The sequence below is a fragment of the Bos taurus genome, chromosome 8 (genome assembly GCF_002263795.3).
Source record: "Bos taurus isolate L1 Dominette 01449 registration number 42190680 breed Hereford chromosome 8, ARS-UCD2.0, whole genome shotgun sequence".
Taxonomy (NCBI): domain Eukaryota; kingdom Metazoa; phylum Chordata; class Mammalia; order Artiodactyla; family Bovidae; genus Bos; species Bos taurus.
This window is the reverse complement of record NC_037335.1, coordinates 77,531,620-77,543,756: the sequence shown is the minus strand read 5'-3', so window position 1 is coordinate 77,543,756 and position 12,137 is coordinate 77,531,620. Positions and strand designations below refer to the sequence as shown.

The window sequence follows — 12,137 nt, the reverse complement described above, 5'->3', positions numbered from 1 at the left end:
ATGGGATACTAAAGCTAGGAACAACCCAGGGAATAATTCATTAAAAAAAATTTTTTTAAACCTTCATTTTATAATCAGGACATGAAGGCCTAGATCAGGCAGTGATTCATGCAAGATGTGCTCAAATGCCCCTACAAACTGCCTTCATTTCAAGTGCCACTAAATGATAAAATGTTGTCCAAAAGTTGGGATGGTTCTGACTTGAAGGGGTGACTTTCTCTCTGGGCATCTGTAAATTATTAAAATCAACTCTCTCTTATAGGACCCCTGTCCTGCAGGTGACTGTTCAGGGCTTTTCTTTCAGTCTGTCTCTTTGGGACCCCCCCCCCCCTGCCTGCAGGTGGCCCTGCAGGGTAGGACCCAGAACCTATTCTCCTCAGTATGGCCAACATGGGATCTACCAAGAAAGTTCACACATTCTTGGCCTAATGACCAGAGTTGTACAATCCCAACAGAGCATCCTCTCCAGCTCTGCCATTTACTGAATCACTCCTGTTTTGCCCACTGGGTTCTCCAGGGAGTCAGAACCAGGTCTAAAATCCGACTTAGCTCTCCGAGGCTTGGGTGGGTCCCCCAATGCAGAGGACACATTTCAAGTTCTTCCTTGAGAGGAAGAAGGTAATGCTTCACCCATCTCCCTAAATGGAGGAGAGAATTCCCAGCAGCTCTCAGGAAGAAATCACCAGATTTCTTCTCCAGGCATCCTTTCTCCTCTCTGACCCCTTTATGAATACTACACGAGCAAAGAGTCCAAGAGTTGTGGAGTATTGGGGATACATTGCTTCATTTTTTGACTATGTGCCTTTCTAGCTACACCCAAAGAGAGTCTTTTGCAATTTCTAGACACATAATTTCCAAGTGCCAGGATGTGTTTCTCAATATGTTTTTTCGGTTTTTTTTTTTTTTGTACATTTAAGCCTGATTAAGATTTCCACGTTAGCACAACAAATGATGCCAAAGCATCCTTCCTGATTTTCTTAGGGTGATATGGGGCTGCCTAATCCTGGGAGTTATTCTCTGGCTGGTCTTTGACACTGCCAAACTGGGCCAACAGCAGCTGGTGTCTTTTGGAGGACTCATAATATACACTTCCCTAACATTTCTATTTTCCAAGCACCCAACCAAAGTAAGTATGAAATCAATCATTTTTTTTTCTCCTTTTTTCCCCTCATGTGTAAATTGCTCAAAGTAATGAGTATGAAAGAATTGAACTGCTATTCCATATTTTTCTTACCTTGCTATGATATTTTAAATGGCTAAGGTGCCCTTTTCCTGAATGGTAATAGTTCTATTACTCTACCTTTTTCATTCTCAGTAATTTTCCAGTTGTTCAACCAGTGAAATATTCTCTTCTGTCAAGTCTGATTTCTACTTCTGTATCCCCATCCCCACCCCCATTAAACACCCATACAAAGAAAACTCATTCATTTTGATCCAAATTTCTTCAGGTCAGTAAATAACAATATTCTACCATTGGATTCTGCAGTTTATCAAATTTCTATTTGCCGTTGAGGTTATTTTGCTCCAAAAATTTGTCCTTAAGCAGTTTTGTTTACATTGAATTCCATTCTTATCCTTGTTTTTATCATCCTGGAACCCACTAAATCGGCAAGAATTTTGAGATATTAAAACTTTCACATATGATTCATAACAGCAAACTTTACTAGCTGAAAGTCTGAAGACTTTACTGGCTGAGTGATTGATCCAAAAAAAAGAGCATTAATCAAAGACCAAAGCCACTTGATAAGATCCAAATTGCTTTCCCTGTTTAGGTGAACATCTCCACTGCTTTCTGTGCCTCCAGTCCCATAGTTCTTTGCAGAGCACTCATCTCTGCACCAAAAATGAAAGCACTTGATTGTCCATTTACATGCTACACTCTCTTGGACTGCATTAGAGTTAATTGTGAAATTACAGTGAAATGAAAGCCCCTCCAAAGGGTGGAATTTCACTTAATTCACTTACAAATTGTCAGATCAACAAACCTTGGACACACAGAGAAGTCATGTTCAGCCTTTCCATTTTCCAGATGGGAAAATAATTATATGTATCTAATATTTACCACATGACCAGAAGACCAGATCCTTCCTCCTTTAATGACTCTAGTAAAACTACTCTTCATGTCTAAGTGATTTTATCATGACAAAATGGTTACATACGTTTCCAGGACTGAAGGCTTAAATTCAGGTTTAAGAAGAAATAATACAATTCTGAGATTTTTAGTATAATTCTGAGGGATTCTTTGCTCACAGCTGCTTTGGCCTCTGAAAGGTGAGTCACAAGCCATATCTGAGAAATTTCCAATAAAATAGTGATCCTCTGGTAATTTATGCTGAGTTTAGCATTCATTTTCTAATACGATGTCTCTTCTTCTTTCTGTATAGGTTTACTGGAGGCCTGTCTTTTGGGGAATTGGGTTACAGTTTCTTCTTGGCCTTTTGATACTAAGGACAGAACCTGGATTTATGGCTTTTGATTGGTTGGGCAAACAAGTTCAGGTAAGTTCAGTTCAAAGGACTACCTTGTTTTTTATAGTGCTTTTAACATTTAAATATAAGCCTTAAGATACGTCAGAAATAAGTTTATTTATCTGCATTCAGTTCAGTTCAGTCACTCAGTCATGTCACACTCTTTGAGACCCCATGGACTGCAGCACGCCAGGCCTTCCTGTCCATCACCAACTCCCGGAGTTCACTCAACTCATGTCCATTGAGTTGGTGATGCTATCCAACCATCTCATCCTCTGTCATCCCCTTCTCCTCCTGCCCTCAATCTTTCCCAGCATCAGGGTCTTTTCAAATAAGTCAGCTCTTCGTATCAGGTGGCCAAAGTATTAGAGTTTCAGCTTCAGCATCAGTCCTTCCAATGAACTCAGGACTGATCTCCTTTAGGATGGACTGGTTGGATCTCCTTGCAGTTCAAGGGACGCTCAAGAGTCTTCTCCAACACCACAGTTCAAAAGCATCAATTCTTCGGTGCTCAGCTTTCTTTATAGTCAAACTCTCACATCTGTACATGACTACTGGAAAAACCATAGCCTTGACTAGACAGACCTTTGTTGGCAAAGTAATGTCTCTGCTTTTCAATATGTCTCTGCTGTCTAGGTTGGTCGTAACTTTGCTTCCAAGGAGTAAGCATCTTTTAATTTCATGGCTGCAGTCACCATATGCAGTGATTTTGGAACCCAAAATAATAAAATCAGCCACTGTTTCCCCATCTATTTGTCATGAAGTGATGGGACCAGATGCCATGATCTTAGTTTTCTGAATGTTGAGCTTTAAGCCAACTTTCTCACTCTCTTCTTTCACTTTCATCAAGAGGCTTTTTAGTTCCTCTTCATTTTCTACCATAAGGGTGGTGTCATCTGTATATCTGAGGTTATTGAGATTTCTCCCAGCAATCTTGATTCCAGCTTGTGCTTCTTCCAGCCCAGCGTTTCCCATCATGTACTCTGCATAGAAGTTAAATAAGCAGGGTGACAATATACAGCCTTGATGTACTCCTTTTCCTATTTGGTTGATTCAAATTTTAATTCCATAGCATGAGTTAGACAAATAATTTTGTTTATGTGGAATATGTTAATCTGCCAAGTTCATTATTATTTTGGTTGTCCCTTTCCCATATCATGGGCTTCCCTGCCCGTGGGAGACCTGGGTTCAATCCCTGGGCTGGGAAGATCCCCTGGAGGAGGACATGGCAACCCACTCCAGTGTTCTACTCTGGAGAATCCCCATGGACAAAGGAGCCCGACAGGGGTTTGCAAGTCCATGGGGTCACAAAGAGTCAGACACAACGGAATGACTAAGTACCCATGACATCACTTCTCTATCTCATTCGACCCCTGCATCCTGTCCCAGGGGCCACTCTTCTAAGATGCTTCCCCAAACAGAGAAACAAACCTCTATGCATCCAGTAGTAACTAGTACCCGCCATGTACCATCTATGTCTTCTGGAGCAAAGTATCACACCCAGCTTATTCTTTAGCACCCTAGAGTCAAAGTGAATGTCAGAAATGCCAGGAACCGTATGCAGCTACAGTCCTAAAATATACTTCCTGGCCATCTATCTACTGGAGGGGGAAAGTTAAGAAAATTAACTCTCTAAGTCTCTCCGCAAGTTTTCTGGGTCCTCACCCTCTGCAGAGCCTGGTTGTCTTGTGAATGGTAACTACTGTTTCAGTGTTTGTAATGATCTGCTCTTTTCCTTTCTGTAATTCAGACATTCCTGGGGTACAGTGATGCTGGTGCTTCATTCGTCTTTGGTGAGAAATATACAGACCACTTTTTTGCATTCAAGGTAAAACCAAACACTTTTTTTCTGCGTAGACATTTCCTTTTAAGTGGCTTCTTCATCTGCAGATGTTCAGATAGGTCCTAACTGACCAGAACCCAGGCATGTCACAGGGGCACAGCACAGCACCATCCTTTCTCATTTACAATTTACCTGAAGTCAATGGGCTGAAAACATATTATTTTGTTATTATAACATTAAGGAAGACTTCCCCAGTGGTCCAATGGCTAAGACACTGAGCTCCCAATGCAGGGGGTCCGGGTTCAATGGTCAGGGAGCTAGATCCCACATGTCGCAACTAAGATTATGCATGCCACACTGAAGATCAAATATCCTGCCTGCCACAGCTAAGCCACGATGCAGCCAAATAAATAAATAATTTTTTTAACATTAAAGAGAACACGTAGAGGAAATCAGAAATATCGAAACATAGGCAGATCTCAGAGATGTTGCAAGTTCAGTTCCAGACTACCACAGTAAAGTGAATATCACAGTAAAGCGATCACACAAATTTTTTGGTTTCCCAGTGCACATAAAAATTATGTTTACAACTCTACTGTCATCTATTAAGTGTGACATAGCAGTATATCTAAAAAAAAGTACATACCTTAATTTAAAATCACTTTATTGCTAAAAAAAAATACCAGAACAATCACAATAGTAACATCAAAGATCACTGATCACCATAACAAACATAGTAATAATGAAAAAGTTTGAAATATTGTGAGCATTACCAACATGTAACCCAAAGACACAAAGTGAGCAAGTGCTGTTGGAAAAATGGTGCCAGTAGACTTGCTCAGTGAAGGAGTGCTATAGTCCTTCAATCTGTGAAACATACAACATGCAAGAAGCACAGTAAAGTAAAGCACAACAAAACAAGCTATGCCTGTACTTTGGGGAGTTGCGTAACATTTGCTGATATACTTATGAAAGCTCCTATGGGGTAATAGGATCTGAGATCTCAGGGGAAAGAACATGAGGTACCTGGCAATGAATATGGCTGCTAATGACTTCCTGGTCCAGGCTCAGTGACAGCTCTGCACTCAGGATACTTCTTAATCGCAGACAAACTGGGACAGCTGGTCACCCACACCAACCTCTGTTCTTACAGAACCATCCCCGTGCTAAACCTTTCCCCTCTTTCCTTCAGTACTGCCTTCACCTTGGCAGGCCTGCAGGCCTGGCCTTCTCCCAACCACAGGAAGGATGTTATTTTACAGGGGAAAGGCAACTTGGCGACTTAGCCCCAAGGTCAGGCCTAATCAATTCTCTCCCAGGCCTCCCACAGCTCCAGGAAGCTCACCTTCCTCTGGGAAGTCCCTACAAATCCTTGATGATAAGTCAGAAAAAGCATTTGGCTTTTTCTTCAGATTTCTTTTTTATGGCATGCTACTGTTCCTACACTTTTTTATTGTTTTCTCACTCATGGACTCCATTTACCTCCAAATTACCTTGGCCAACTGCTATGCTGAATCTTTTTTTAAACTACTGATTTGATACTTTGGTGCTGAAATAACTAAGTCATCTCTGAAAGGTCCAGTGTTTACAAACTGAGATAGAAATATGTTCCTATCATGAATTGAATCCAGAATTACAAAAAATAAAATCACAAAGAAGGAGGAACTTGCTGTTCAGGCCGCACCACTGTCTTCAGACCTCCCCACCACCACCACCATCAACAACAACAAGAACAACACCTATCCTCTCCCCCAGGGCATCCTTTCTGCCAAAATAGATTCCCTGTGGGAATGTTAGTGAGATGAGCCCCTTTAACTCCTTGAAGCTTTCAGGAAGCCTCTGCCTGCCCATTAAAGCCAATAAAAGCACATAAATGAGTGCATTCTGAATAATGGCACAAAAAGTCTTTTACTATATATTATTAATAGAGTTTTCTAAATTAGATCCTGTACAAATTGTCTCCAGTCATTCTGTGTCTCTGGTGGCAGCTTGTTCTTGGCCATTTAGCTGGGAACAGAGGGAAAAGGAACAATGGAGTAGGGGTGGTGAGGGATCCAGACCACAACCCAGTGTGGTTCATGCAGGGTAGAAACTGCTCCCCGTAGAAACGCGAGCTGCGTGGAAGGCATCCAAAGAGCATCAGGAAAAATCTAGAAAAAGACAACCTTCATTAACACAGAAGTAGACTAGTTGCAAAGTCTAATCTTTGTATAATGATTCAAAAATCTGTAAGTAAAATATTCATTATTCTAAACACTAAATGCATGAATGCTTGCTCTATAGGAGGCATTATTTAAGTACCTACTGTGTCACTACTATGAATAAAGACCTGAGGTTGCTCGCGGTTAACCTTGATCCAGGTTGCTCTGATAATAAGTAGTGAATCCTATGTCTGTTGAATATCAAAATGACAAAGATATCTGCCAATGGTTTTCAGTTTCTTGATCTAATTATTATAAATTTCCTCCCCAAAATGTCGTTGCTTCTCTAGAAACTGAAGTAAGGAAAGCCCATCACAGTAGGATTTTTTTTAAGTTTCCTATGAAATACACTCAAGTTTATCCTGAACGAATTAGAAGAAACTGTATGTAGATGAGGAAATTGCCTGATAAAAGTGTTGTTTATTCAAGAGAAGTTTCTGGTATTTTGATGACATTTCAGAGGGGAAAAAGGAGACAGAAAGAAGGAGATTGATCTGAAACCTACTAGTACTGCTGGGATCAGTGTTAACCTGTGGCCACTCTTGTCCTCCACCCACCCCCAGGTCCTGCCCATTGTGATTTTCTTCAGCACTGTGATGTCCATGTTGTACTACCTCGGATTGATGCAGTGGATCATTAGAAAGGTACCGGGACTAGAAGGAAGTGGGTGACAGGGGTAGAGGTGATTATCTCAGGGACAAAGTCTTGAATGTCTTTTATCTGGATTTTTACAAACTGCCTTTCCCTTCGTACCAAAATCCACTCCTACCCCAAGGTATTAGATTCAAACCCCAAAATCCTCCATGGATCTACAGAAGGAATTTTATCTCCAGGATTTCTAATAACGCTGTGACTTGCGACTCCCTGGACATCTTCATGAAACCTCTGCAGTTACTCCTTTAGCCAAAGAATTGACTTCAAGAAGTTGGGACCAGATTGTCCTTTCATCTTGACTATCCACCCATGCCTTACACAAAGTCACTGCTTACCCTCAGATGATAACCCAAATGGATCTTCCTTGTCTAGGAGTTGCTAGAGAATCAAAGGAAGAAAGGAAAGCTGCTCTTCTCTCATGAGGGCTTTTGTCAGCATGCAAAATTTTTTTTTTTTTAGGTCTGAAAAGCTCGTCTCAGTCCTGCTGCCCCAACACTGTCAGTCCCACATCATATTATATTGCAAAACTCAGTAATTTGTAAGTTAGTTTAAATGCACTCAAGAACAAGGCAGCATATAGAAGTTTTGGGCAGAGCCACAACCCTCCTTTGATCCCTGTAAATAAATAAAATGGAGAGAGAGCCAGAATACCAGCAGGATTAAAGGTTTCAGCAAGAGTGCCAGAGTGCATAATTTTCTGACTGTCAATTGAAACACTTAGCATTCCTGTGTTTCATGTCGAAGCAGGAAGGAAGGAGAGAGGATGCAACAGAAAGTCCCCATTCTCGGGTGGGCACTACAGTCTCTGGTTGGAAGAACTACTACAAAAGTGGAACGGTCAACCATGTTTGAGACTTAGGTAGAAAAAGCCAAACCTCAACTACATCCCATTACTTATTAACTAAGCAATCTCTGACAGAACAACTAAACAGTTCTGTGCCTTGGTTTCCTCTTCTGTAAAATGTGTCTAACTATAGGACCTCCCTGAGAGGGTTATTATAAAGATTAAATTCATCACTAGAACAAGGGCTTAAAATAGTCCTTGGAATGCTGTGAAGACTGACATGACTGTTAGAAAATATTATAACTTATTACTTGGAAAAAAAATCAAGACATTACTTATACAAAATAGACATGTCAAGAGATATTCATTGTATAGTGTTCAAAGAATATACAATGACTCAGACTTCAGTTCAGTTCAGTTCAGTCACTCAATCATGTCTGACTCTTTGAGACCGCATGGACTGCAGCACACCAGGCCTCCCTGTCCATCACCAGCTCCCGGAGCTTGCTCAAACTCATGTCCATTGAGTCAGTGATGCCATCCAAATATCTCATCCTCTGTCAACCCCTTCTCCTCCCACCTTCAATCTTTCCCAGTGTCAGAGTATTTTCCAATGAGTTGGTTCTTCACATCGGGTGGCCTAGGTATTGGAGTTTCAGCATCAGTCCTTCCAATGAATGTTCAGGACTAATTTCCTTTAGGATTGACTGGTTGGATCTCCTTGCAGTCCAAGGGACTCTCGAGGGTCTTCTCCAACACCACAGTTCAAAAGCATCAATTCTTTGGTGCTCAGCTTTCTTTATGGTCCAATTCTCACATCCATACTGGAAAAACCATAGCTTTGACTAGATGAACCTTTGTTAGCAAAGTAATGTCTCTGCTTTTAAATATGCTGTCTAGGTTGGTCATAACTTTTCTTCCAAGGAGCAAGTGTCTTTTAATTTCATGGCTGCAGTCACCATCTGCAGTGATTTTGGAGCCCAATAAGGAAAGTCTGCCACTGTTTCCATTGTTTCCCCCTCTATTTGCCATGAAGTGATGGGACTGGATGCCATGATCTTAGTTTTCTGAATATTGAGTTTTAAGCCAACTTTTTCACTCTCCTCTTTCACTTTGATCAAGAGGCTCTTTAGTTCTTTGCTTCCTGCCGTAAGTGTGGTGTCATCTGCATATTTGAGGTTATTGATATTTCTCCCAGCAATCTTGATTCCAGCTTGTGCTTCATCCAGCCCGGTATTTCGCATGATGTACTCTGCATATAAGTTAAATAAGCAGGATGACAATATACAGCCTTGACATACTCCTTTCCCAATTTGGAACCACTCTGTTGTTCCATATCTAGTTCTAACTGTTGCTTCTTGACCTGCATACAGATTTCTCAGGAGGCAGGTCAGGAGGTCTGGTATTCCCATCTCTTGAAGAATTTTCCAGTTTATTGTGATCCACACAATCAAAGGCTTCGGAGTAGTCAATAAAGCAGAAGTAGATGCTTCTGGAACTCTCTTGCTTTTTTGATGATCCAACGGATGTTGGCAATCTGATCTCTGGTTTCTCTGCCTTTTCTAAATCCAACTTGAGCATCTGGAAGTTCACGGTTCATGTACTACTGAGGCCTGGCTTGGAGAATTTTGAGCATTACTTTGCTAGCATGTGAAATGAGTGCAATTGTGCAGTAGTTTTAACATTCTTTGGCATTGCCTTTCTTTGGAATTGGAATGAAAACTGACCTTTTCCAGTCCTGTGGCCACTGCTGAGTTTTCAAATTTGCTGGCATATTGACTCAGACTTAGCATTCAAGTAAGATTTGATCAGCCTGCTTTATGCGCTATGTAATGAAAACGCTAGGTGGCGTCTTGAAGGACATCAAGGAGCTGGCAATGGCACCCCACTCCAGGACTCTTGCCTGGAAAATCCCATGGACGGAGGAGCCTGTTAGGCTGCAATCCATGGGGTCGATAAGAGTCGGACACGACTGAGCGACTTCACTTTCACTTTTCACTTTCATGCATTGGAGAAGGAAATGGCAGCCCACTCCAGTGTTCTTGCCTGGAGAATCCCAGGGACGGGGGAGCTGGTGGGCTGCCGTCTATGGGGTCACACAGAGTCAGACACGACTAAGGTGACTTAGCATAGCAAGGAGCTCCAGTCTTTTCTTTCTCAGTGCAGAAAGAATTCAATGAAAGGCATGATTTACTAGAATAGGATGTTTATGAGTTTTACAAGCAGACAGGCAAGAAGGTGCCACGCCCTGAGAAACTAGTGAGCTACAGTCTTATAAACAAAGGAAAAGTGCAGAGAGGGAAAAAACCATGTTCTTCCTCATTCTTAAGTAGACCCCATGCTTCCATCATCAGCTTCTCCTCCATGCTTGGCAGAGGAGATTTTGTCCCCCCCAGGTCAAACCAAGACTGTCATGGCACTACGGAAAATTATTTCAGATCTCAATACAATGAGGGTCTTCCACTTTGAAGTGTCACCTTTTCAAAAATTATTGTTTTTATGTGTGCAGAGAGCATGTTACTGAACTCGCTGAGCAGGATGTGGGTCTCATGCCACCATTGTTTTGTTGTTTTGGGGAATGTCTTGTACTTCCGTTGCAGGGTTTGTTGCTAAGCTAGCTCACTTGGTTTTATGCTTAAGCAAATCTGCTTTCCTGAGTAATCATTAACTTACAGGAGTCTCCCATTTTTTTTTTTTTTCCTATTTGCAATCCCTTAGTGTGAAGGCAATGGCAACCCACTCCAGTACTCTTGCCTGGCAAATTCCATGCAGGGAGGAGCCTGGTAGGCTGCAGTCCATGGGGTCTCTAGGAGTCAGACACGACTGAGCGAGTTCACTTTCACTTTTCACTTTCATGCATTGGAGAAGGAAATGGCAACCCACTCCGGTGGTCTTGCCTGGAGAATTCCAGGGACGGGGGAGCCTGGTGGGCTGCCATCTCTGGGATCACACAGAGTCGGACACAACTGAAGCAACTTAGCAGCAGCAGCAGCAACAGTGTGATTTGCTATTTAATCACCTACTTTGTCCCTTTATTCTGTCCCTATCAATAAGGTATATATATTCAAGTTTAGTACAATTGTTGAAGTCCTCAGCATTTTCCTCCATTTTAAAGATTTTTATCCCTACTTTGAAGTTCTGTGTGTACAAACAGTTCTTTACTGACTTTATCCTTGTTTGCCTTTTAGGTTGGATGGGTAATGCTAGTGACTATGGGAACATCTCCTGTTGAATCTGTAGTAGCTTCTGGCAATATATTTATTGGACAAGTAAGTTGTAAAATCAAAAAAACAAAACATCTGCTAAAATGGATACTCTTTCCAGAAAGAGAAAAAAAAAATGTTTTTAATGACAGTGTTATTTCCTTTACTGTAGGAGGAAGGTATCAAGATAAGGAACCCTCAATATTAATAATGTGTAGACTCCAAGGGTAGAGAGAGAGAGACAGAGAGAGAGCGCTCTTCTAAGAGAGTCCATGCCTAGTGTGGAATTTGGGTTCTTGGAAATTTATGGAGAGGAAGAAAAACTGAATCATTTTATCAAAGCATAGGGCTTCTCATGCATAGATTCTCAACAAATCTTTTCTGAATTAACTGAGTTGTTGAGGTTTCTGACCCACCCATCAAAGGCTAGCAGCTCATCTACTCAGATGGAGTTCACCATTCGTCTTGAAGCTGCAAATATGTAACAGGCAGCCTCTCATTCTTTAGTACTAATATAAAGCTTGTGGCAATGAAAGAGACCAAGAAAGGCTTTCCCCCAAGAACCATGCAGCCATATCAGTACTTAAGCTCATTCTCAACTTATCTGAACCGTCCAACAGTCTCTTTGCTGAGCCTAAAGAAAAATGCTGATGAGCAAAAGCATTTTCATCTTCCTTATCTATCACATACATTTTTGCCTGAAGTCCATTTAAACAGAGAAATATGTTGCCAAGGGACATCTCTCAAAATGGCAGCATTCCTAAGGGGTATATAAGTAAGAAATCCTCATCACTTAGGATACATAACTGCAGGCAGAATGGAATCACACACCAAGGAAACCAGGTATGAATACTTGCTAGCATGGCTATGCAAGGAAACTGAATTTGAAGCAAAAATCAAGTCACCCCGAAAAACACATGGCCCCAATTAAAAGGCTTACAATTGCTCCAGGCGGCTGAGCCTTCTGATTGGTAAGCCTAGCTTACTAGCCTAGAGCAGAGCTCTTTCCCTAGTAGTTGAAATTATTATAATTATAGCCATAAA

The 12,137-nt window shown here is 41.4% G+C and overlaps 1 protein-coding gene across 2 annotated transcripts in view; it reads left to right on the top strand.

The window, feature by feature from the left end:
- Positions 1-12,137, top strand: part of SLC28A3 (solute carrier family 28 member 3) — a 73,245-nt gene that overhangs the window by 43,499 nt on the left and 17,609 nt on the right. For both annotated transcript variants that reach the window (XM_059888999.1, NM_001192167.2), the window contains 5 exons: positions 982-1,126; positions 2,385-2,498; positions 4,219-4,296; positions 7,016-7,096; positions 11,079-11,159. In XM_059888999.1, coding sequence (XP_059744982.1) covers positions 982-1,126; positions 2,385-2,498; positions 4,219-4,296; positions 7,016-7,096; positions 11,079-11,159 — 499 coding nt within the window. The remainder of the gene's footprint in view (positions 1-981; positions 1,127-2,384; positions 2,499-4,218; positions 4,297-7,015; positions 7,097-11,078; positions 11,160-12,137) is intronic.